The following is a 27,728-nucleotide window of genomic DNA, read 5'->3' as shown; positions in this document are numbered from 1 at the left end:
TGTAGACAACTACCTCATCACTGTGTCCTCACGTGGCGTAGAGAAAGCTCTGGTCTCTCCCTCTTCTTCTAAGGGCAGTAATCCCATCGTGGGGACCCCACCCTCATGACCTCATCTAAACTTAATTACTTCCCAGAGGCCCCCGTCTCCAAAAACCACCACACTGGGGGGTTAGGACTTCAACATGTAAACCTGTGAGGGACATAAACATTTGGTCTGTAACACCAACCAAAAAAGGTAACTTCTGAGTTAAGTCCTGAAAAATGAAGACATGAGGGAGGGTCTTAGGGCAGGGAAGGTAAGAGTGGGTAGAGAAACTGTGCAGAGCACAGAAGCAGCAATGAGCCTCTGTAAGTAAGTTGTTGCAGCGGCAGACAGCGTGAGGAAGACAGAGGGGCTCAGGTCACCAACAGGGGTGTAGGCCCGTGTTAAAGGTTTGGGTCTGATTCTGAAGGAAATGGGGAGTCGCTGATAGATTTTATGCAGTTCTAAGACACGGTCAGATTTGTGTTGGAGAAAGACTCATCCACAACAAGAAAGATGGACCTGAGGGGGCTCGCGAGTGAAGAATTCACTAAGATGCTACTTACAGGCTGTGTCATTAAAAACCAGATTTTCCAAGAACATTTCATGGCATGGAAAGTATAAATAACAACAACAACAATAATAATAAATCATAATTATAATAAACACGGTGAATCCTGGCATGTGCTAGACACTTAAACATCATCTTATCAGTCTTAGTAACAGCCCTCTGAAATAGGTATTTTTTTATTTTAATGAGGACGCAGAGGTTCAGAGAGGTCATGTAACTTACCAAAGGTCACACAGTGAGGAAGTGGCCGTGCTCGGTTTGACCCCTGAGGCCCTGCGCCTCATGACCACGCCAGCTGTGAACAGTCAGCTTTGATGGCCTCAGTGCTGGGGAGGGGTGGGCCGGCGAGGAGGGGTCCACACCACCCCTGGACCTGCCACGCTGCATGACAGTCCCTGACCCAAGGAGAATCTGCTAGGGTGACATCCCTGGGAGTGGTCTCTTGGGAGCGTGTGGGCTGTCTTCTCACCCCCACCCCAAAACCACTGCAGGGCGATGATTTTGCATATGCAGTGGGAGTGCAGTGATTTGGGGAACGATGTGGGTGCCGTATATTTTGTTTAAAAAGACCAACTCAACTCCTCTCCCCAAACGGTTGCAAGGGGTACGGATAATGCCATTTTGCTCAGATGTATTTATCCAACAGTGGAAATGCCTCAGCCAGAAGCACGAGGCTCTGGGGAAAAAGATCCATGACAGCAAGGCCCCGGCCTTTCGTCCTTCACCAGCAGGGGAATCAGGCCCACAGGTCACACTGCCATCCTGGTTTCATCTTCACCGAGGCAACGCGATGGGTTTGCGTGGGGTCTGCAGAGAACACGAGCCCCTCGGCCGTCTCCCTGCTCTGGTCGACTCCCAGGCCTGGACCCCGCTTTCTGTCTCCAGCACAGCCTACCTTCCCCATTGCCAGCACTCTCCTTCCTCAAACAGATGTTCTATTTCAGACCTCTTCTAAAACTACAGCCCCAAATGCCACTTGACTCTGCAGAAACCTTCCATTGCTTTCCAGTGTCTTCTGAGTGGAATTCTAACTTCTTAGCAGGACATCCAAGGCCCTGCTTCATCTGAAAACTCTCACCCCAAACCCCAATCCTGATAGTGCCTTATCTAACAGGTGCTTAAGTACCCAGAGAAAACTGCATCTTGCCACTCAGAGCACAGGTGATGCAGAGTACGCTTCCAAATCTCCACTAAGATCCTTTGTGCATCAGGAGACAGAGGCAGGGAGGGTTACCATAGGCTACTGCGGTTTGTATAGAAGCCAGAACTTGTCACTTAATTAATGTTTCTTTCCATTTGATCCAGAAATCTAAGCAAGGAAATTCTGAGGCTGGCTATTCCAGTCTCAGCTGCTTCAAATAAAATAGTGAAATTAATTTGCCGTCACGGCCATAGGAATTTCTCGAAAGGAGTTGCCTCTGAGGTTAATGAGTAGAAGAGGCCAGTTCTGTGTGTGTGGAAATTCTTGGAATCTGAAGACACGGGCAGTTGGAACTGGTAAGGTTTCACAGAAAAATGTATATGTGTTGTCTTTGAGGTATTTACTTAACTGAAGACGTACGTTTCTACAGCTTCTGGACATTGATTTTATGGGAAAAGATCTTTAAAGCTTCTCCAATTCATTTCCCCACCTGCCAGTGTCGCCTGCCAGCTCGTTCCTCATCATGCCCGCTGGTGCCAAAAGAATGTGTCCACGAGCCTGCCTGTTAGAACCAACCAAAATGCACTCGGTGTTTTGTACTTGACTTCAGCACACTGTTTCTGCCTTTCCCCGCAACAGCTCCTTCTAACCCTCTCTGGACAGCTGAAGTTTGCAGTACGAAGATGAGTCTCGGTTTAGTCCTCAAAACCCAGAGGAAGACCAGTTTGTGTAATGCCCATTACAGGCGTTTCCCGGGGCAGCTGCCTTCCCAGAAACGCTTCCAGACTGAACCAGACGAAGCTCGCTACCTGCCAGTGAAACAGCAGGCTGGAAAAACAGCTCTGGGACTCCACTGAGACAGTTCTGGAGATGAACCTTAAAAAGCTCCCTTCTCCCCTTACGTAGGCCAGGAGGCAACGGGGTCTAACAGGACCGGATTTCTGAACTCTTCCAAGACAATGCAGACATGAAAATGGGAAGACAGCGACTGTCTGCAATCTGCACTCCCGACGGGCAGAGACACATACATAGGAGGCCAGTGTTAGCCAACCCGGAACTCTGGGGATCTCATGCTTTCCCACGTATTCTCCTCAAGACACTAAAACCAGCAATAACTCTTGGCAATGCAAACACATTCCTATTAGCTGAATAGGCACAACCAAAGATTATATGCCCCAGTGGTCTTGTTTTGAACTGCAAAAGAAGAGGCTAGATTTCAAAGGAGCTATGATAAAATTCTCCACCCCTGGTGGGCTCTTAACTCTTCCTGATGTTTGTACTACAGAAGGGGTTGACATTTCCTAGGGTTCTCTTTGAGCAAGCTTCAAAGTCGTTCTGAGATGAAATTGCCAGCTTTCATGCATGTTTTAAAAGGGCAAAATACCTCTAGTGCCTAGCACGGGGCCTGGGATACCATGAGGTCTCAATAACTATTTACTGATTAAAGGAATATGCAGAAAGAACTCAATAGAAAAGCAGGATCATCTTTAATCAGCAAAAATTTTCCCCTCTAAACTGTCAGACAGAATTCCACTGAACGGTGCCTGGTTCCTAGGCAGGGCCACCACCCTCAAATCTAGGGACCAAATGGACCCTGCCTCCCCAGGCTATGCAGGACTTAATTTGCATAGCTGTACATGGCACCCTTGAAGCACTTATTGGATGGAAAAAAATAGAGAATTTGCTGAAGGTCTGAGACACTTTTCAAATGGCATAATGTGTTTCCCTGATAACAGACTTCATTTTAATCATTTATATTCTTTTTCTGTGTTTGAGGAAAAAAATCAATATGTACAGCAAGCATATATAAACTATTCAGTGTGACTTGCTTCTGTAATTAAGCTAAAACCTTGCATGTGGGTCGTGGGTGACCAAAGTTAGGGAAAAGTATGTAAAATATGTCACCTACCTATACAAATATAGTTCTGCTAATCCATCAGGGATGGGCAATAGAGTATGCATAATGGTTACTGAGTTTGCCTTCAGAGGTCCTTTGTGAGATGCTTGCTGGGGTTAGACATGCCGGGGAAGGCCAAGGAATGGAGCCAGGCTAATGGCTCCCACAGGAATCAAGGATCCTAACGGAGACACAACCCATAACCCTGGTCCTGGTCTCATTAATTCTGTGCTCTCACCAACTCTGTTCTGGGTTTATGACTATGTCTTTAAATCATATGCTCAGAAAATTAGTAGGTTCAAGCAAAAGGAAGAACCCTTAGTACCTTTGCTGAGTAACAGTTGTACCTAAAAATGGTTATGCCAGCAGAAGAAAATCTTTTTGTTGCCACTTTTAGGAAAAGGTCAAATGAATTTCAATCAATTAGCAGAAAGGCAGCCTTGAGGCATGGACCAACTCAAGGAGTGTGAAAAGCCAGAGTTAGGTCAAATGCTAGAGAGTTGGGAGTTACATTTTTAAAATAACATTTTAGGGAAAAGAACAAATGATTGGGTTTGATTTCAAGAATTGATGTCATTTATTGAAAAGAGCCACTCTTCTTTTTTGACCTGTATAGTTATGCCTCTTTTAAAAAAGTCAAATTCCTGCTATATTGCCTATTATACAATTTAAAAAATTAAATATATGGTGTGCCTCAGTCATGATCCAGTATTTGAGATTGATTTGTTTTTTTTTTAATCTAGCAAGAGCACATCCATATATTTCCTTGTTTTGTCAGCTGCCAAAACCAAGAAGCAATGACACTACAGTAGCAGTGAGCACACCCAGCACCCAGATCTTGGTTTCTAATACCATTTCCCCAGAAACCAGGGCTCCTTGGAGAAAAGGCTGATTTTAGGACTGGGACAGGAAGTGTATAAGATAAACCTGGTGCACCTTGTTGCAACAGAAAGTAAAAAAGGGCTCACACACACAGACATACACACACAATAATGGATATATATATATATCAAACGGACACAGGAGCCAACTGGAAGAATCCTCAGTGGCCAAAGCAGGAACGGTTTGAACAACATAAAACAGTGCTAGATTATATCACAAAATATAAAATAAATGCCCCTGAGTCCAAGCTTATATAAATAAACAACTGGCTATATAAATAAACAGGGAAAGTAGACAACTCTCACACGCAGAAAAATTCAAAACAACTTATGTAGCTACTTCAACCTTCAAGGAAGTGAAGCATAATTCCTTAAGTGTGGGATGTGCACAGTGACTTCCTTCCAAAGAATTCAGTATAGAAAGGAAGGAAAAAAGAAATTTACAGTGGAGAAATTTGACAAACATGACTGCGGTCAGCTAGTCAAAGCTGCCATTAGGAGTGAAAAGTCCTGTTGACAGTATGTGCCCTCTATATGGTGGAACAGGAGCAGTACTTCATCTCTGTGGACTCCTCCTCAAAGCAGATAAGCCCAGTTCAATCAGGAGAAGAACATCAGACAAATCCCTGTTGATGGATATTCTACAAAATCCTTGACTCATGTCCCTCAAAATCATCAGTATCATCAAAAACAGAAAGTTTTTGATCAAAAAACACCAAAAAAAAAAAAAAAGTGTGGGAAACTGCCACAGCCAAATAGAGGCTGAGGAGAGATGATGACTAAATGTAATGTGGTACCTGGATGGACTCTTAGAACAGAAAAAGGACATGAGGTAAGAACTAGGAAATTCTGAATAAGGCATGGACTTTAGTTAATAACAGTGTATCAGTGTTGCCTGTGACAAATGCTCTACAATAATTTAAGATGTTAATAACAGGGGAAACTGGATGTGAGGTATACGGGATCTCTGTATGATCTTTACAGTTTTTCGGTAAATCTACAACTGTTCCATATAAAACACTTATTTTTTAAAATCTAGCAAAAGCAAACATGGTAAAGCAAGTATACTCCAATAAAAATTAATTTAAGAAAATCTAACAAGAGCAGCCTTTGAGGGAGGGAGAAATCAACTTTTATTCTTACCTGCCCTAAATCTCCAATGGGCATATTTCTGTAAATACATGGAGTCCTGGGAGACACACATTTCCTTTTGCCCGTTTATGTGCGGTGCCCATCATGCATTCTCAATGGGTGGATATTTGCCCTCAAAGGAGCAAAAATTGGTACTTGGGGAGGAGGTGAAAATTCTTAGGTATTACAATGGTTTATTCCACTCCAAAGCTTAAAACTACCCAACAAAATCTTATTCCTTAGTATTTAATTTCCCTCTTTAAAGAGAAATTAAATTTAATTCAAATTTTAATTAATTTAATTTTTCTCTTTAGGCAGGCAGTAATGAAAGTCCAATTGTAAAATACTGGTATATGTCACTGAGAAACACACATCTTATGCTTACAGGGATGTGTGTGAGAAACAGGGGGATCATGAGCATGTTTAATCAACACAAAAGGAAAATCTCACACGAACTCTCTACATAGGCATTATGTCACAGTCACATAATAGCACTCAATTCTGTTGTTTTTAACATGGTTTTATGGACTTGGTTGTAGGCACTCTCGTGATAAGTTTAAAAATATTTCACACTTTTTAAGAAAAAAATAGGAGGATTTTTTTTTTAATCTGAGCTTTAAATTTCAATTGAACAAAACAGCCTCATCACCATCAGGAATGTTTATTGAGCAACTATGAAGTAACAGTCCTTGCTGTTTATGTTTTAACTTCAGAGAAATTCTAGAGTCAAGGCATAGGCAATGGCTTCCTCAGCCTTCACGTGGTATGAAACTGTTAAATGAAATATTGATACACATGAATTCTCTCTTGGGAAGACAGGCTTTTTAGTCTAAACTCTGATTTATAAATTATCATCCTTTCTAGAAATTATATGTTCTTCTAAATGTCCTCAATCTCCAGGACCTTTCTCTGTTATTAAAAGAGTTCAGGTTAAAATATAAAAAGCCATGTATCATTAATTGTTACAAACGCACCATGCAAATGTACATGTGACTAATAGGAAAACTGGGTGTGGGGAGTATGGGACCGCTCCACACTATCTTTGCAATTTTTCAGTAAATCTAAAGCTACTCTGTTTTTTTTTTTTTTTCTGAAAAAAGAATAGACATACATATACATATATGTATAACTGGATCACTTTGCTGTACACCTGAAACTAACACAACATTGTAAATCAACTATACTTCAATTAAAAAATTAAGAAAATGAGCATCAAGCAACTTCTTGAAAAAAAATAAAGCTATTCTAAAATCACTCATTTTAAAAATTACATATCTCTTATTAAATAATTAATTAAGTTTATTACAACCATTAGCTCACTAAACTTTGAGGTCCTCAAGGGCAGGATAGAGTCTCACCCATTTTCGGGTCACAGGAACTTGACTTTGAACCTGAGACACAGCAGACACTTACATATCCTTGGACGAATAGATGAAAAACTGAAAACAGAATTCATCCAACTCTTTTTCTCCTAATATCAAATATGCTCAACACATCAGTCAAACATGGAGAGTCTTACCCAAGGATTATAAAATATATATATTTTATAATGTCTCTCTGTTTAAATAATGCAAACCACTCTATCTCCCAGCATTATCCAAAGTTGTTATATTAAAATATAACTTTTTTAAAAAGACCCAGTTCTATGATGACGCTACAAGCTTGGGGAAGGAAAAAAAAGTTGCAGAAACTGTAGGGAGACCGGATTCAGTAGACAACTTTTTGGAAAATGATATTAAGGCCTTGCTAAGAGGTCACAAGAAATAAATGAGTTAGCAGAGACCACTGTGGAAATGTAGCCCAGAGCCCTCCTTGACTGAGTGGCGAGCAACCAGAAGGGGGGACACAGTGGAAACAAGCACAATGTGTTGGCTTGCTTCCTGCCCTTTGTGTGCTGACCAAAGAGGAAGCAAGAACACTGAAAGGCCTGGTGGGGAGCGGGGATGGAGCCCTCACATGCGGTTGAAGAAAGCCAGGGCTGCCTCGGAGGGCAGGACTGACAGCTGGGGGAAGCGCTGGCCAGAGACCTCCACACTGTCCCTCTGAGCCGAGACCTTGCCTCTGGAGTCCAGACTGATGAACCAGTCCTGATACAATGCACAAGGCAAAGAAAGCTAAAGATCTGGGAGGCAGCCGAGTGCTACGGAAAGACTAGACTTCAGAATCTAGCTGTCAGCCCTGTCACTTCCTGTTCTGTGAGCTTTTGCATCTTCACCTACAAAGTGCACACAACATCCACTTTGCAGGGCTGCTGGGGGCACCTGGTGTGATCATACCTAGAGTACGTCTAGCCCAGGGGGGTCGCAAACTACAGTCTGAGGGCCACATCCAGCCCACTGCCCACTGGCAGAGCTAAGAATGGTTTCATATTTCTTAATGGTTAAGAAAAATAAAAGGAGAATATTTCATGGCACATGAACACTATAAAATTCAAATTACAATGTCCACAAATAAGTTTTATCAGAACACAACCACACCCACTGGTTCACTTATTATCTACAGCTGCTTTTACCTTTTAAGTCGCAGTGGCAAAGTTGAGTAGCTGTGACAGAGATCATAGCACCCACACAGCTGAATACATTTACTGTCTAGCTCTTCATTAAAAAAGTTTGCCAATTTCTGATCTGGCTCCATCCAAAGCAAAGGTCCTCAGTAACTGTTTCCTTACCCTTCTCGGCTTTCTCTTAGTGCAGGGGTTCTTAACCTGGGGAATTATGCACACCCCCGACGTCCCAGCCCAGGGCCTTTTGAGTTGACTTGGCTGGGGAGGAGGGTGCTCCTGGCATCTCATGGTAAAGACCAGGGATGCTGGCAGACATCCTACAATGCACAGAACAGCCCCCTTCCCCTACACACATAACTGATAACTACCCACCCCAGTGGCAATAGGGCTGAGGCTGAGGGGCCCTGCCCTAGTGTAAGGAGGAAGGCCAGAATGAATGAAGGGAAAGGAGAGTGGCTGAGATTTACTGAGCACGCAGGGGGCACTATGTCAGACAGCAGGGTAACCATCATCATCTCCTTTACAAATGAGGAAACAGACTCAGCAAGGGCTAGTCACTGGCCCAACATCACACAGCAAGGCAGAGGCTGTGCAGGAGTCTGAAGCCATTTCTGTATGTTCCAAAGCCTTTTCTCCTTCCACTCTGCCTGCCATCAACTCTTAAAAAACAGTTGAGTTCCCAAAGATATAGAGGTGCCAGCTTTTACCTCGCTAATCCCTCTCTCAGAAGGGTGGGCAGAATCTTGGCTAGGTAGGTTATGTGAGGCCGGAACAAGAGCCTCCTGTGTGGCAGACATAGCCTCACGGGGACTGTCAGGCAAGGGGTAGGTAGGGTTGGGAGTCCAATGGGAGTTAAGAGACAGGGGGTGGAGGCAGAGAACGGACTATCCTAAGAGACCGTACAGTCTAGAAATAATGTTCCAACTTTGGAGCCACTGTACTTTTCTTATGAGAAGCCTCGCAGGAGGTATTTTAATAACACTATTTCCTAAGAGGAAGCGCTACTGGCTGGCTTGTAAGCTAATGTAAGCTCAATGTTCCATAAGTCAAAAGGCTAACCATTGAGCTTACTCAGCCAAGCTCAGGCACCACTGGCTGGCCTGCAGCAACTCCTGCAATGACCAGAATATTCCCTTAGAGAAGAGGAAACTCATTCTCTCTAGGACTGGCCATGTAAACCCCTGGAACAGAGAGGCACACATGGGGAGTTATTCCAGGTAGAACACTAGCAGCCACAAAAGAGAAAAATGTCACGTTGTTCCAAGCAATAAGAGACCTCCAAAATGATTCTGAAAGAACCTAAACTCGCCTCAAGGGGGTCAGCAATGTCTGAAAAGTCCAGGTCCTCCAAGAGTGGTTTGTACCTCTCTGCAGAAATGGAGAGGCTCTCCAGGCACCCTCTGGCCTTTGAATAACATGCAAAGGTTGAGTTTTGTCCCCTCTATCTTCTGTAGCACGAGGCACCTCCACGCCAGTGAGCGACCCAGCCTCCAGGCACAGAGCACGGCTCAGAGCCCGTATCCTCACTGGATGTCAAACACTGCCCTAAGGGACAAGGAAGGAATAAAGCTGAGGCCACCACCCACAGGGAGGGCACAGGCCGGTGAGAGAAACACAAATATAAACTAGTCGTGACAGCACAGCCACCGAGCTGGGTCCCAGTCCCGCCGAGTTGTTAGGGTCTAAAGCCAGCACAGAAGGCGAAGCGGTACCCAAGGCAGAGTTAACAGGGACCTTCTAAGTACCTTATGGTTTTTGTGCTTTTCTGTGCGTTCAGTGTGGCCATTTCTTCTCTCCCGAACCCCGCTGGGTTGAGCACAGTTGAGTTTGCTTCTTTTGGGGTCCCTGCCGTATAATGACATCCAACTGAAAAACCAGACTCGCGCTCAGGGAGCGAGAGACTTTCCCTGCTTCAGGTGGAGGAAGAGAGGAAACAGCAGATGCCCGATGTCCCATCACGCCACCCCCCGACCCCGGCCAACCCCCCGGCCACGTGCTCCTCGGGGAGATCAGAGGATGTGTGCGTGAGTTAAGCTGCATGTCCTTAGCTTCTGTTTCTGCCATGTCCGCAGGCTCAATGCGCACGAGTGAAGCGTGTGCGTGGTGTGCCTGCGCGTCACGGAGATGACTTATTAGGACAAAGGTCGGGGAAGGACAGACGTGGCTGGGGAGGGTCAGAAGGAGCTGCACAGAGAAGGTGCTGGTTAAGCTGGGGCTTCAGGAGTGAGCAGGACACAGGTGGCAGGGACAAAGCAAGGGCCAGTTCTGCACGGCAGTGAAGAACATGGCATATTGAGGCAATAGGCTGCCACGGAGGCACAGGATGGCTGAGAGGTGGGAGCTAAGCCTGCAGGGTGGGTACCAAGTGAAGGAACCTGAGTCAGATATCGTGAGAAGCTTCTGAAGGATGAGATGCCTCCAAGCCCATGATGTGAGGGGAGCTGGGGGATGACAATCTTATCTTCCAGGGGCTACTACATAAAGTAGGGAACATGGCTAGGGGGCTGTTTCTACGTGGGGACATAGTCCATTAAGGCAATTGGGAATTTCCGGCTGGAGGTGCCTAAAATCCATTGGAAGTCAGTGACCCAATCTCAGGCGTCAGAGCAGAGTGGGCGATTTGGATCGTCAGTCAGTGTATGCTGGAGGACCATGGTGAGGTAATCAGATCCGTGTCGCGTATAGTAGGAGCCCGTGTGTGGGCGGTGGCTGCTTCTGTCACTCACGGTAGCTCCCGCCGCCACCCCCCACCCCCCCGCACAGGTGGACAGTGAGGCCACAGGACGGAATGACACGCCCAGCAAGAGCCCTGAGTCAGAAACGCACCGAGGAAGAAACTCAGGGGAAACCAACAGTTAAGGGACAAAGCCGAGAAGAGGAGCCAAAGGCAAGAATTAAAAACATATGAGAGCGGGGCTTCCCTGGTGGCGCAGTGGTTGGGAGTCCGCCTGCCAATGTAGGGGACACAGGTTCGTGCCCCGGTCCAGGAAGATCCCACATGCCGCGGAGCGGCTGGGCCCGTGAGCCATGGCCGCTGAGCCTGCGTGTCTGGAGCCTGTGCTCCACAATGGGAGAGGCCACAACAGTGGGAGGCCCGTGGACCGCAAACAAACAAACAACAAAAAAAAAACATATGAGAGCAAACAAGAGAGAACAGGGTCTCAGGAGCCAAAGGAAGTGAGGGTCTCAAAGGAGAGTGAATCAGCGTTAAGATAAGTAAAATAAAGAGCGAGAGGCATGCTCTGGTTTCAGAGGTTGAGAGGCCACCCCATGACCTTGGCAAGAGCTGTCGTGATGAAGTGCTGGGAGTGGAAGCTGCTAGAGGGCTGCAGAGGACCTGCGGGAGGAGGTGGGGAGGGGGATGAGACAACCCCTCCGAGAAGAAATCTGACTGCGGAGGCGTGAAAGGGGATGGTTATTTGAGGGGAAAACAGGGCTTGGTTTTCTCAGCCGTGAAACAAAGCAAATGGAAATCTATGCAGCAGACTCTACCTCTGCCGTTGTAATTAGCAGCTGTTTGATCTTTCAGATCCTCAATATGCTATGGAAAGCTCTGGTTTCATGTTCTAATCCTTTTGCCTTTTTATTTTCCATTTCAGATACTATTTCCATCATTTCATTCTCCTGTGAGAAAGCTGGAAATTGGAAATTGCCTGGAGCATTCAAAGGCTGAGCTCAACTGAGGTCATCTCACAATCAGCCCCATCTTGATATGTCTTCCCTGGATCCAGAGTAAATTTTTTTAGGACATGAAATTGGAGGTTGGTCCCTAAAGAAACTTTAAACTCTCCATATCACCTTACATTGGGGTGGTAGTTTTTAGTTAATGTATTTTCATACCCATCGTTTCATCTCATTCTTACAATGACCCCAAGAGGGAGGAAAGAGCAGATAAGCTTATACTCATGTTATAGATCAAATCAACAGCAAGCAAACAAACAAAATGCTGGAAGCTCTCCAATGCACACAAGGTCATGTTTTTTCCCCACGCTCTATTCTTTCAACTACGTGATCAGTGGCAATGAGGGCTTGACTCCTGATTTGTAAAGGACATAATAATACCCCATTTGGATATATCTCCATCATAGATGAGAGAGAGAGAAAAATAGAATCTGAGTACTTTTGCCTGAATCAAGTTGATGCCTGGGCCTTCCCTCAAACCAATTAAGTCAAATTGTCAAAGACTGGCTGAATAGAAGGAAGGCAGCAAGGAATAAAACAGGGGAGCAGGAAAGCAGGAATGCAGACCTAAAAGCCTGTATTCTAAGTAAGGTCCTGCAGGCATAGTTGTGCAGCAAAAATATTCATGAAGCGGGTATGTTTTGCATACTTGAAGATACGCCCCGTTAATGCAGTTTAAAATTACAGTTACTAGTAGTATTACTTATATCCCATCTATTTTATAAGATTGTTGTCTCTTGCATGACTCAATATTTAACGAGGCCTCCAACAAAGTAATGATGACTAAATGTCTTGAGGCCACCAATCGTATATATACCTCTACGTAGAATATTTGTAATAGCGCAACTCTAGACTTGGGAAGAAGGAACAAGGGAAAACATTTCCCGGATCATAATAGACCAGTAAGATGGGAGATCCAGAGAATTTTAGCCTGTCAACAGGGCCTAATCTGAAAATTAGCACATTGAGTGGCCTATCCACAGAATCCTCCTCAATGCAGGAATAAGCCTTCTTAGCACCATGGGACAAAATTGGTCATGATCTGCCTCCCCAAAGTTGGGTCAGATTTATGACCAAAATGAGGCACTGTGGACAAAGTTTGTCCCCCCGCCATTTAGTGGACAAAAGATGTTGTGGCCAAAAAGGCATCAGCCAGTGAAGCTGCCCCCAGCTGTGCACTCTGAGGGGAATTCAGGATGGAGGAAACAGGATACTGGTCCTAGATATTGAAGATGCACAATAAAGGAAAGATTTCAATAAATACCCCCCCCAATTTTTTTTAAATAAAATAAAATTACAGCATTGACTGTTATTTTGATGACGAAGAAAGACATACACAAACCCGCCATTTGGCAGAACCCTTATTTCCACATCAAACATACACAGCTACTCCATGAAGAATTACGGCACGCAGGTGCACGCACGTTAACAGACCTTTACATGCACCCTTTTCATGCATGGTCTTAGTGGTTAACCACCAATTAAGGGAGCACATGGTAATTACAGAGCCACAAGGCCGACTCCACAGCCACATGCTGAGGTGAGCGCCATGGCATTATGACAAGATGCTGTTCCCCAGACCACCCAGGTCGCTGTTCCCTTCAATAATGTCAGTGACCTGGAGTTATTTTAGTCAGTAGGTATGTGACTATTTCCTGCCTGGTTCTAATCCTGGATGCAGACCCCTAGAGGAGGTGGGACAGTGATCCTCAAACAGTAATGGCTTTATCCTAGTTTTCTACCAAGATGGTGCTGGTGGCCCCCGGTCATCAGGTTGTAAGCTTGGCCAGGGCGGATGTACCAGTTCCCCCTCTGGTATGCCTCCTGATGTCTGCAAGGGGGCTAGCTGGTAGTAAGGATGAGGCTGGAGGTCAGAAACTAGAGCCAACCTGAACTGGTCCATTCCAAAGGCATGCTGAGGCCCTTCATCAGCTTGTTGCTCTGATGCCCTCCAAGGTGGGCTGCCAGATAAAACGCAGGATGGCAGTTAACTCTGGATTGTGGTAAACAACAATATCCCAAATATTGCATGGGATAGACCTATGCCAAAAAATATTCATTGTTTACCTGAGTCCAAGTTTAACGGGGCATTCTGTACTCTTATTTGCTAAATCTGGCAACCCTACCACCAGGGAAAAACTCCCGTAAAGGCTTCCACCACCCAAGTAACTTCAGATTGTTCCATGTTTTTATATTATTAATCAGTGCCTATCAATATTGTAAAGAGGCACGTTCTTGACGACACAGTATACTTCTCTTTTTCTGAATCTATCGTATCATTTCTTGTTTGCAAGTTAGTAGCATGATGAAATTTTCTTTAGTGTCGTAAGTTTTTCTTCTAGGAAACAGTATCGATGTCACCGTGATTGACTTATACTTTGTATATTCCATCTGCAACAGTCTCCATGAAGCAGAAATATTGAAAAAGTTTAGATTTGGCATTTGGATCTTCTAACCCAACCTTTCTGAATGCTCACTTTCAGCTGAAAGCCTCTTCAGAAAATAAAATAATGATGTAAATCATATTGTTATTATGGACACAAAGGTGGCCCACTGCAGCCCTTCCAGAACACTACAGAACATTTTCACAATCTCAACTGCTCTTTAAAAAAAATCTGTTTTCTATTATAAAAAATACTCTAAAAATAGTTCCACATAACACAAGGACAAAGCCATCTGTATGATCTCTCCAAAGAGCTCATATTTCTATAGATTTTATCCCTTTCCAACTGTTCCAACAATTCTGAAATTTAAGAAACTCACTTATATTTGTCAGACAAAACTCATCAAAATATGAAATTTAATCACTAATATTTCAATTATTTTATATTATTCTTTTACATCATAGAAGACTCAAATAAAACATGTGTCAAAGTAAACAAAGCATAAAACTGCATTAAAACTCATTACATAGACTTCCCTGGTGGCGCAGTGGTTAAGAATCTATCTGCCAATGCAGGGGACATGGGTTCAAGCCCTGTTCTGGGAAGATCCCACATGCCGTGGAGCAACTAAGCCCGTGTGCCACAACTACTGAGCCTGTGCTCTAGAGCCCGCAAGCCACAACTACTGAGCCCACGTGCCACAACTAATGAAGCCCACAGTGCCTAGAGCCCGTGCTCCACAACAAGAGAAGCGACCACAGTGAGAAGCCTGTGCACTGAAACAAAGAGTAGCCCCCGCTCACGGCAACTAGAGAAAGCCCATGCACAGCAAGGAAGACCCAACACAGACAAAAATAAATAAATTAATTAATTAAAAAAAATTCTTTACAAACTTTTTTAAAAAGTTGCATTAAGGGGCTTCCCTGGTGGCGCAGTGGTTGAGAATCTGCCTGCCAATGCAGGGGACACGGGTTCGAGCCCTGGTCTGGGAAGATCCCACATGCCGTGGAGCAACTAAGCCCGTGTGCCACAACTACTGAGCTTGTGCTCTAGAGCCCGCAAGCCACAACTACTGAGCCCACGTGCCACAACTAATGAAGCCCACAGTGCCTAGAGCCCGTGCTCCACAACAAGAGAAGCGACCACAGTGAGAAGCCTGTGCACTGAAACAAAGAGTAGCCCCCGCTCACGGCAACTAGAGAAAGCCCATGCACAGCAAGGAAGACCCAACACAGACAAAAATAAATAAATTAATTAATTAAAAAAAATTCTTTACAAACTTTTTTAAAAAGTTGCATTAAGGGGCTTCCCTGGTGGCGCAGTGGTTGAGAATCTGCCTGCCAATGCAGGGGACACGGGTTCGAGCCCTGGTCTGGGAAGATCCCGCATGCCGCGGAGCAACTAGGCCCATGAGCCACATCTACTGAGCCTGTGCGTCTGGAGCTTGTGCTCCGCAACGAGAGAGGCCACGACAGTGAGAGGCCCGCGCACCGCGATGAAGAGTGGCGCCCGCTTGCCGCAACTAGAGAAAGCTCTCGCACAGAAACGAAGACCCAACACAGCAAAAATAAATAAGTAAATAAATAAAATTAAATTAAAAAGTTGCATTAAAATGTTTCTACCAATAATCGATCAATAAAACTGAAATGTTGGGCTTCCCTGGTGGCGCAGTGGTTGAGAGTCTGCCTGCCGATGCAGGGGACACGGGTTCGTGCCCCGGTCCGGGAAGATCACACATGCCGCGGAGCGGCTGGGCCCGTGAGCCATGGCCGCTGGGCCTGCGCGTCCGGAAGGGCTTCCCTGGTGGCACAGTGGTTGAGAGTCTGCCTGCCGATGCAGGGGACACGAGTTCGTGCCCTGGTCTGGGAAGATCCCACGTGCCGCGGAGCGGCTGGGCCCGTGAGCCATGGCCGCTGGGCCTGTGTGTCTGGAGCCTGTGCTCCGCAACGGGAGAGGCCACAGCAGTGAGAGGCCCGCCTACCGCAAACAAAACAGAACAAAACAAAACAAAACAAAAAAACGGAAATGTTAATGAAATAGACATGAATATAGAAAAATATCCAGCACTCAAGTAAAATGAGCTGAGAGCTATATATCTGGAAATGTTGCCCCTGGTGTGTGCTTGAAACACCAAGTTTCCACAGACGCGAACAGTGTTGAGAGACTCATCAGACCTGTCACATGAAAACCAGTGTGTATTGTATCTTCTTAATAATGAAGAGTTCACTGTATAAGGAAGGATAAAGTTGGAATTAAAATAGATAACGACAAAACTTGAATAAGGATATGAATGCAGTTAATGTGAGTTTTAAACTTCAGTCATTGAAAAGTCAAGAAGAAAAACAAAACCAAAAAAACTGACCTTTGTGTCCTCGTTTGTCACTGGGTTCCACGGGTCTCCATTCAAAAGAGAGGCACTGACCACTTCGTAAGCTCCTCTCCCGTCCCTCGTGCTGGCCTGTTGCACGGAAGGTACGAATCTGCTTCCCAAGTTCACCCCTACAACACAAAGAAAAATCCCCACGCTTATTCCAGTCCGGAAGAGTTTAGCATCCGAAGTATGACATCAATGACTCAATGAAAACATTTGGAAGTTGAATAAGGCCAGGGAAACACCATAATCGATTCAATCATAGTCAAGTGTTAAAACTGATTAATTCTCTGTCAATTGAACACAGAAAATTTTGTAACAAAGAAAACAAGAGCTAATTTTTTCCTTCAAGCCCTGTGGCATGTGCTGGGTAATTAGCATCGTCAAAGTATATAATTCTGTCCTTCAACGAGCAACAAAAACCCACGAGCCTGTGACTTTTTAAATGATGAATTAATGCTTTGCTTAAGATCAGCTCTATTTAAAGTCTCAGGGCTTTAGCTATATTAAGACTAAATCCATTTACTTAAGTTCCAGCGAATCAGTTAAACACAAAGCCAACTCTGCTCTCTGTACTTATGGAGGCTAATTTTATGTGCTTATGGGAGTGATTCTATAGACAAAATTAATTTGTCAGGTTCAGACTGACTAGACTGGTTCACGGAAAAAAAATTAAGTCGTTCTATCAACTATTATGTGATCTTGTTTCCTGGGGTACTGTCAAACCAGCTAATATACTGACCCAGGTTCAGTGTAGCCCCATTTCCATAAACAATCCTAATGGAAAGTGTAACATTTTTCTCTTCTGGAGGGTGTATTGCTTTCTTAACAAACACAGTAATTTCTCCGGGCTAGCTCCCCTATGAGGTCACCCTCCTGCTATTCGGTGCGACCACAGTCTATCCCTCAAGGTAAAGGACAGGAGCTGATTCCTCACATGTTATTCCCATTTCTTCAACCAGGACTCATAATTTTCAGACCTGAGTCATAATACCACAGTTTCAAGTTACTAAAGAGTTCGCATTTATTGGGCACAAATGGTATTGAAATTTTAATCCTAGACATTTTACAGGCCCCCAAATACTTTTAAATCCACATCATTTTATCATCCTCAGTGTGGAAGTCTGCAGTTATATTCAGGTTACAAAAGGATTACTACTTGAGTATTAACTGTCTGACACAGCCTCTCCGGAAAATTCTCAAGCTGGTCACGAAGCATTTAAAACTCCCAGTTGTTGAGCGCCAAGGGACCAAAGATGAACCGAAAGTTGGGACTATGGCCAGTGGCAGAGGGGATCAGCTGGGGCCGTTGGCCCCATGGGACACTAGAGGGAGAGAGAGGACCATGGGCCGGGGGAGCAAGGATAGGAGGGCTTGTGGTCTCAGGGCTGGGATGAGCTGAGTTTTCAGGGATGAACCTGTGTTGGAGAGATGAGGGTTCCAGCCGTGCAAGCGGAGGGGGCTAGCTCCAGGTGGTGACATCTGTGGACATTAGTGGAGGGCAGGATGGAGGAAAGATGGCTATCTGCATGGAATTCACCAGAAGTCTTTCCTGGCTGCAGAGGGGGCAGTCACTGATGGCACAGAGATCTTGAATAAATGAACTTCATCCAGTGGCTTGATTTCATGCCCTTCAATGTGCTCCAAGATGGTGCAGAGTCGTTACAAGCATGGGTTTTGGAGTAAGACACACCCCAGCATCACTAGCAACCCGACCACGTATTAGCCATCGGTCCTGGGCCAGTCGTCGGCCCACTTATCTGTTCGTTCACTCATTCACTCACTCACTCATTCACCAACTATCTATTAAGTGCTTGCCTTGTGATGGGCCCTCTAGACCTGATGTCTTCCATTCAAAAAGCCCATTCTACCTGCTTCAGCCCAGGACACCCTCTTGTCACCTGGAGCCAGCCCCCTCTGCCTACACTGTAGAGACCCTCATCTCTTAAATACAGCTCCGTCCCAGCACGCTTGGTTCTCTCCATCCTGTGTATCTAAGAGAGGGGCACACATCAAGCTGCCCTCGTGACTTGTATTATTATACTGGGAGAGAGACGGCTGAATGAATAAGACCATTTCAGAGAGTAACCGGGACCCTGAAACAACAGGGCTACAGGGACACCCCATGCTGTCCTTGTAACTCTTCTGTAAATCTAAAATGATTTCAAAATAAAATTTAATGAGAAAAACAAGCTGGTGGTAGAGTTGGGGGGGCTACTTCTGATGCACAGGGAGGAAAGACCTTTATTTGCTGGGATGGGAAGCATAGAAACGAGACGTGAAGATGAGAACCTTCCTGCCCCATCCAGAGCCGCAGGAAGAACATGTCAGCAGATGGTCAGCAAGTGCGTTCCTTTTCCATAAAACGAGGCAAAGGGCGGGGAGGCCCGAGGTAGATAATACACAGGAAGCGTGAAGAACACCAACCGGTTTTATCGGCATCGCTCTCTAAGTTTTGCCAAGCCCCGGGTCTCTTGCTCAGGACCCTCAGTGGGATTCCCATGTTGGAATTTACTGCAACAATGTGAGTTCTGATCCAGTTACACAGCTCCTGCAGAGCAGGACTACATGCAATTAACTGAACTTATCTTGAAAGAGTGCTGGTGTGTTGTTTGAATTGGATTAAGAAGGCTTTGAAATACCCACAATTATGGGGTGAAAACGGCAGATCCGTCTGAACTTTCCCCTCAGCCAGTGAAAACCATGCCACGTGCCAAGAGTTACCCTGGCTGACACGTTAATCTTCTGAAAAGTCAGGTAAAACTGTTCAGAAAGTGATTGCAAACATCTTCAAATTTCCTCTACATAAACAAATCAATTTGATTATAAGCTACTCCTGGCAGTTCTGTTAGCCTAAGTTTCCAATGCAAGTAGGTTGTTAAATTGAGTACTTAATCGCAAATCCAATTGCCCAAGGCTTGTTAAACCTAAAACCGGAGTCCTGGATCACCCACCACCCAGCCGCAGAAAACGCAACGGTTTTCATTGTTATTCCAGTCGCAATGCTCAAAGGCATGGAAGATTATCACCCAGGCCTCAGAGACCTAGAGAAAATGTCTTTGTATTTAATAGGACTCATTCAGAAGCTGCCTGTCTTAGCAGAAAGAGATGGTGCCATGAAATCCAGGTCTCTTGGTTGCATCACTAGCTTGCCTCTGCCAGTGGGGGAACCAGGAGAGGCAGCAAGGCCACATCCTTGACTTGGGGGGAGCTGGGCAGGGGACCTGCATGGGGTTTCCTATTCGATAATCAAACTGAAGCTGCATGAACCAAATATAAAGAACATTCTTAGTCCCCTGGACCTTTATCCTCCAAGGCTCCTAGGAGCAGAGAAAGACGGTTACTTACTCTCCTAAAGGCAAAATGTTCCAACCACTGAACATTTCCCTTTTCACCTACATATTCCAAAGTCTTAATCAAAAGAAGTCCTTCGGGGCTGATTTTTCTTTCCCCCTCTAAGAGGCTTTATTTTCTAAATATTCCAAGGAGAATTAGGAGGCCGACTGTGCCAGCACTTGGAGAATGTTGTGCAACCTTTTAAAGAAATTGAATAACTATACTATTTGCTGAGTACCATATTTATGATCTATCTACATGGATAATGAAGCCATCTCTCAGCTTTTTAAATGGTTGCACAATATCCCCCCAGCAATATATGGAGTCAGAAGATGGTTTCTTATGAGCTTTGCTTATGTATTTATACACTGGTATTTCTTTTAGATGATGCAAATAAAAATTTTATTTGTGCTGCATGGATAGACAGAATAAATTATACACAGCTGTGAGATATCAGAATGCATTTTATGGAGTGATCTTGTTGACAAACCATAAAAGCAGGCCACACATTCAAGCCCTAGAAACCCAGGGGAAAAAATATGACCTTAGAAAACATACAGTTTGCACACATTTTGTTTTTCCAATATTTGGGCATCAACAAAACTCAGTTGACTAAATAAAAAATGTGAATGTGAATAGCTTATCTTGAGGAGGAACTTCCAACTTTCTGTCTGTTGAGTAACCAGATACATAACTTGTCCTTTTGATAAAATGGCCAGTTTGCTTCGGTCTCATGGTGGAAAAAAAGCATATTAGAATATTTGGGTTCCTACCACAATTATCGTCTGTGACAATCAGCTCTGCTTTCCCATGAGGTATGTGTGTGCCTTCTTTGCTTGTCTGAGTTTGTCATCTTCAGACCTGATTATGGCTGGTGAAAAGGGAAGTTATAGACCCAGTTCCTTAGGCAAGAATCTTTGCAGTCATGGCTTTTAAGGTCTTGGAAAAGCCAGCAATGAAGACACCCCCAAAAGTGACTTCAGATCTCCCCTCCGTGTGAATCACCCAGAGCCTGGCTGCCCATGGAAGTCTTGCCTCGTTCCTGCTCCAGCCAAGCCTCCTTGGCCTAGCTTACTAAGGGAGGTCCAGCCCACCCTAATGCCCACCTAAGGGCTTCAGCTTACCAGAGGTGAAGATTGACACGGAGTTCTGAGATCGTGAACAATGAACACCTTGGAGCCACAAGACTTGGCTCTGGTCTTGACTTCTCTTTGATTTACTGCCCTCAGTCAAAGTATGCATCTGAGGTTCTTCCCTCTACAAAATGGGGCCCACGTTCTCTCCCCCACTAATTCTCATAGGGTCAAGGAAGCTCAAATAAGTCAGTGTAGTCAAAGGGCTTTTGAAAAGCTTAACGCATAAGATAAGACTAGGATGTCAGAATCCAAGTTTCCAGACTCCTAGACAGTGGCTCTCCAACCAAACCATGCTAATAGTGTGAAGATGACAACTTCATATCCATCATTAGAAAATGTGGATATTTAGGTACTTGGTGGGTATCCATTCAAGCTGCCCAATGGGCCACTGGGGTAACAACCTCTGATAAGATTACTAGTCAAGACAAAACTTAAAACATCATGCCTGGAATTCTGGCTTTAAAGGGAAATCACTATCACTCCCTACATGAACCTAAGAGAGGAGAATTAATCTGAGGTACCAAAAGTAGGATTAAGATAAACATTCCTGGGCTTCCCTGGTGGCACAGTGGTTAAGAGTCCACCTGCCAATGCAGGGGACATGGGTTTGTGCCCTGGTCTGGGAAATTCCCACGTGCTGTGGAGCAACTAAGCCCATGTGCCACAACTACTGAGCCTGCACTCTAGAGCCCGCAAGCCACAACTACTGAGCCCCCGTGCCACAACTAGTGAAGCCCGCATGCCTAGAGCCCATGCTCCCCAACAAGAGAAGCCACCACAATGAGAAGCCCACGCACTGCAACGAAGAGTAGCCCCCGCTCACCGCAACTAGAGAAAAGCCCGTGCGCAGCAACAAAGACCCAATGCAGCCAAAAATAAATAAATAAATAAATAAATAAATATTTTAAAAAGATAAATATTCCTTAGAAAATCTAGCTGGGGGGAAAAATTGAGGCAACCATTATGAACTGCAAAAGAATCTGGGGACAAGGCCCTGGAAATGCATAAAGCATTTTTATTAGCTCCAAATATCTGAGAGCTAAAGAAAATCTTACAAAATTGACTGAGCAGCATCTTGGTTCAGAGAAATATGGTGGCAACATTCCCAAAAAGGACAAATATATTTCCTTCGTTCAGATTCCTATCTATAGTCTTATCCAAATAACATCGTCAATCTCTCATCTCATCTGCAGACTCCATGGGTGATAATTAGGGATGTGATTTTTATTTTTAATTTTTTAAAATTTTAATTTAATTTAATTTTTTTCTTTATTTTTGGCTGTGTTGGGTCTTCGGTGCTGTGCACGAGTTTTCTCTAGTTGTGGCAAGAGGTGGCTGCTCTTCATTGCGGTGCATGGGCTTCTCATTGCAGTGGCTTCTCTTGTTGTGGAGCGTGGGCTCTAGGCACGTGGGCTTCAGTAGTTGTGGCTCATGGGCTCTAGAGCGCAGGCTCAATAGTTGTGGCGCACGGGCTTAGGTACTCTGTGGCATGTGAGATCTTCCCAGACCAGGGCTCAAACCCATGTCCCCTGCAGTGGCAGGCGGATTCTTAACCACTGTGCCACGAGGGAAGCCCGGGGGATGTGATTTTTAAATGGTATAGCTCGAGGATGTTTAAAAAGAACCATGGCAAAAGGTAATCTAAAAAAGAGTAATTTTACAGTGGAAAAACCTGAAAAACACTACGTCACCCAGATGATAAAGGTCAACATCAACAACCGTAGTCCTGTTGTTGGGATGTACTCTTCAGAGGATATGATGAAAATGATGCTTTACCTCTGTGATCTTAATCCCTAAAAACCATAACCCCAATCTAATCTTGAGACAAATGCCAATACAGTGCATCCTACAATAGATGTGACCAGCACACCTCAAAACTATCAATGTCATCGAAATTGTCACAGCCAAGAGGAGCCTAAGGAGACATAATGACTAAACGTATTGTGGAATCCTGCCTGGGACTGAGGAACAGAAAAAGCACATTAGGTAAAAAGTAAGGAGACTGGAATAAAGTATGAACTGTAGTTTAAAATATTATGTCAATATCGGTTCAGTAATTGTAACAATTGTACCATACTCAGGTAAGATGTTAATAATAGGGGAAACTGGTTATGGGGTGTAGGGGAACTCTCTATATTGTCTTCTCCATTTTCCTGTAAATATAAAACTATCCTTTAAAATAAAGTCTATTAATAATCATTTAAAGATCTAATCTGCATCTTGCAAGAAGAATGTCATTCTAGAGCAATTCAGTATCAAAAGGCTCAGAGATGAATAGCTGTTATCGCTCCAAACACCAGCAAACTGGAGTCTTTACCCTTCATCTCTCTTCTAACATTGCTATTTGTTCAGATGGAGGAAAGATGCGGTGACTGCCGTCAAGTGAAAAGCATAAAGCAATTGACAAGGTTTCCTAGAGTAGAAGAAGGCAGAGGTATGTAAAAGTAGTTGAGCCTTAGGCAGTAGAAAGGCCCCTCTAAGTACCTCCAGGGAAGTCTACGGAACATAGAAACAAGTTGCTATAAAAACTGGACTTTTTTTTTTGGTTATTGGCTACAGGGCTCTGAAATGGTACAGAAATTAAAAGTTGGTTTAGGAAAGTGACACCAAGTGACAGTCACATAACTACTTTGATAAAAGTATGTTGAAACAGAACCAGATTTGCTCAGACCTTAAGATTGTAATGATCTACACCGGAAGGCTGAATTATCAAGACACAGCCTCATATAAGGGAAGAAGCTGCAGTATTTTGAGTCAGAAGAGGCACTGTGCATCCCCCTACAGGCTACATGGATGCTCTTGGGCCAGTCTCCTGCCCTCCTTGATATGCAAATCCTTTACATGTCTAGGAAGGCTACCAACCAGTGTCCACCGCAGAGGGCTGGCAAGAGAGCCAAGTGACATCGTGGATGCAAAGCGTAGGTGGCCGTCATTTAGCTTAGTTTTTTGTTTTTGTTTTTGTTTTTTTTAATCAGTCTTTGGAAATGAAGACACCAAAATGCTCTTGCAGGTTTTTTTCTGCGTTAGGGCTATGAATTCATTGTGTTTTTTATGTTTGCATGTAACACTGATTTTTCTATAATCAGACATATTACTTTTATGATGGATAAAAGATTTAAAAAATCAATCATTTGGACTCATGATGACAAATCAACTGATTTATGACGTTTTACTTTCTTACCAGCTTTCCTGGCATCACAGATACACAGCCCTGGGCATTTCTGAGGACACAGCCCATTTGGAAATAAAAGCAATCAAGTACTATGGAACAATTACAATTTTGAAATGATGTTTTATATGTCATTTCAAAATTCAAAGAAAGCTAGTTATTTCTTCCCATAAATGTTTCAAATGGATTAATATCGCAAGCACAAGTTGTCTCTACTACACATAAAAATAATTTTTCATGTCTAAAGTATCTTCTATCTGTGGAGAGCAAAGTCATTTACAACATTAACTTATATTTTTATATTCCTTTGCTGGTCAGTGGAAGCTAATGCAAGTCCTATTTTATGAATGGCGAAACTGAACTACGAAGTTATATAGGTTATTTCTAATGTTTCCCAATAATAAATGGCAGAATTAATGACAAAACCCAAGGCCTTTGCATTTCAAATGCAGTCATTCACTTTGTCCTTCATCACAGGGACAAAGACATGCTGCAGGAATTCATCTGTAATATTTTTGGGGGTGGAGGAGAGGGGTCAGAATTTTTCAAAATTGACTTTGCAAGAAATAAGGTAAGGGAAAAATGGAACCAATTATTAAAATCTTACCCCAGGAGCAAATTTTGGAAGTGAACAGCAAAAGGACAAAAATAGAAATTTGTTTATCCCATTCACTACTGTAAACCTACTAGATGGAATTAAGCAACAATGATAGATCAGCCATTTAGCATCTATGCTAAAGACCCCGTGCCATCTAAGGGCACTAATATCCTCGCTGCACTATTGTCATCATCGACCACCTCCTGCTGAAATATACTCCCAACTCAGCAGCACTTAGTGACTCTGGTTTTCTTCCACTTCTTCAACCAGGGCTCGCTTCTCCACTCATACTCCTTTCCCCTGCCTCCCTTCCTCCTGGGGGGGGACTTGAATGTCTCCCAAGTCTCAGCTCTTGGAACTGATCTTCCCTCCCTACTCTTACTGTCCCTGAGAGAACTCATTAATTTTTAAACTGATGTTGCCCAAATCAATATGTTTCCATCTGGTCAATTCATCCAAGCGCAGTCTGTATTACAATATCTGCTGGACACTAATTTCAATATCTTGTCACTGTCGTCACCTCAAACTCAGCCTGTTTAAAAAACCAAAGGTTTCTCTCCATCCCCCAATCAGAAAACAAAACATTTTCCATCCTACATGTCTTTCCAGAGCGACCACCATTCACCACCACTCCTTAAGTCACATGGCTGGGCAACATCTTGGGCATGGTCTTTTTTTTTATCACCCACATTCAACAACTCCAGTTGGGTATTTTGTGCTTTGAATTTGCTTTCTTCTGTTTTCTAAAAACTCTACTTTCTAGCTGAATCCTTCTTTGTAGCCTCATCACCTACAGGCTCCCCCTCCTCCAATCTTAAAGGAGAGGATACATTTGATAAGAACAAAAGTCTACGGCGGGGTTTTCCATCAAGAGAACGTGAACACAAATGCCATAAGGTAGTAGAGAGCTTAGTGTGTTCTAGAGCAGAAAGGGTCAGTATGGCTAAAATGGAGTGAGAAATGGGACGGACGGAGGTATGAGCACAAGTATAGAGGGTAGAGGAGGCCTAGAGCATGCTGGGCCTGCTAAGACAGTGCTTGGATTTTATTTGAGTACAGTTGAAAGGCATCATAGGATTTTACGCAGAGCAAATCTAATTCAGTTTGGAAGAATTCTCTGCCTGAGAACGGAGTGTGTGAAGACTGGAGAAGAATGGATAAATGAGAACTATTCATAGGGCAAAATGCAATGTTGAGCATAGGTTCCATAACTAATAAACATTTCTAGATTACAGTGGTGAACACTAGTTAAGCAAGTGCTATGCACCAAACCGCATTCTAATCTTTTATAAATTTCACCTGTTTAAACTTCACAACAGCCCTAGGATGTTTTTCCCCATTTAGTAGATGAAGAAACTGAGGCACAGAGAAGTTAAGAAACTCACCCATGTCCCCAAAACTGTGAAGCCAGGAAGTGAACCCAGACGGTCAAGTTCAAGGATCTATGCTCCAGCCACATCACACGATAAACAAACAATCACTCTGGCCAGGAAACACTCGGAATAAAATTCACAGTCCTTCTCGAGTCCTATAAGTTCTGGAACCTCATGCCCTGAGAGCTCCATCTTGCCACCTCTGCTGTGACTACACTGACCACCCTTCTGACCCTTCGTATGTCCAGCTATGTCCTATCTCATTGTCCTTTGCATTTGCTGTTCCCTCTCCTGAGAAGACCCTACTCTCAAACCTCTGCTGGCCTGCAGATCTAATGACTTGTGTCTCAGCTCAAGCATCACCACCTCAGACGGGCTCTGCCCTAATTCATACCCTTCCTTCCATCTGAAGCTTCTCTCCAGCCCATCATCCTATTTTGTTCCTTTTATAGCACTTACTAGCATCCAAATTTGTTTATTTACCCTTTTGTTTCCTCCACCCCACCCCCGAATCTAAAATGGCAAGTGGTAGGGGCCTTATGTGTCTAATTTACTGCTGTGTCCTCATATGCAGACAAGTACCAATTTAATGAATTATTACCAAATAAATAAAAAGTTCACAGGACCTTGGGATCATGACAACACCAGGGAGGGGTCCCGAGGCACATGGTTCTCATCATGGAGGTTCTGACAGGTGACTGACCTTTAGCTCACCCAGCAACGTCTGGCTCCTTACAGGTTGGATGCACAGAACCAAACCCACATGAGCCTTATTTATAAGCCAGAATTCCAACTTACTTATTTTTAATGAAAAAGAACTGGCAAGTCAACCAGAAGCCTCATCTAAAGCATTTTGCTCATTATCTTCCCGGCAGGAAACCTTCCTTGAAAAGCTAAATTAAGATCAGAACAGAAAACTAAGGGACTAGAATAGAAATTGTCATCATGGAACCCTGACCCTTCCCTCTCTACTCAAAGTGTATACCTGCCATGCTAACCAAGGGAGCACTAAATCCCAGCAAGAATGCAGCTGCACACCAAGAGTATGAGTGCAGGCTGATTATTTGAACTTGAATGCCTTTTCTACAGACTTGGCGAGTTTTTGAAGGCTGGTGCTGCAACACTTATGAACTCATGATGTGCTTGACTCTCATACCACCATTTAGAAACACTTCATTTTCTTTATGAGAAACATGCTCTAAGTTTTCACTTGGGGAAGAGCTTATAGACCTAAACCCCATATGTGTTTATGAGAAAGTATATTCAGAATTCCACAATGCAATACCATGGCCATATCCTCTACCTCCTGCCCCTGCTTCAGGAACTTCCCCTTCTCCACCTGCTGGGAACTCAATTGTAGGGAGGCTGTGGCTTGGGCCAGATGGTGGGGAGGAACAGGGCAAGAGACGGAGTCTGGGACTTGAAGGAGAGTGAGGATGGAGGTTGCTAAGTTAGGGAACACCTGCCTAAGTCCTAATGACCAAGGGGAAGGAAAGTGTGGCTATCAGGAGGCAGGTGCCGATAAGATTTTT

The 27,728-nt window shown here is 44.2% G+C and overlaps 1 protein-coding gene across 1 annotated transcript in view; it reads right to left on the bottom strand.

The window, feature by feature from the left end:
• The window catches only part of ADAM12 (ADAM metallopeptidase domain 12), a 408,187-nt gene that overhangs the window by 322,961 nt on the left and 57,498 nt on the right, over positions 1 to 27,728 (bottom strand). Inside the window, exon 2 of the mRNA XM_081234121.1 lies at positions 16,576 to 16,712. Within this exon, the coding sequence (XP_081090247.1) occupies positions 16,576 to 16,712 (137 nt within the window). The remainder of the gene's footprint in view (positions 1 to 16,575; positions 16,713 to 27,728) is intronic.

Source organism: Mesoplodon bidens (assembly GCF_964165515.1).
Source record: "Mesoplodon bidens genome assembly, chromosome: 1".
NCBI lineage: Eukaryota > Metazoa > Chordata > Mammalia > Artiodactyla > Ziphiidae > Mesoplodon > Mesoplodon bidens.
The sequence above is the reverse complement of the archived record's forward strand: the minus strand, read 5'-3'. Positions and strand labels throughout refer to the sequence as shown.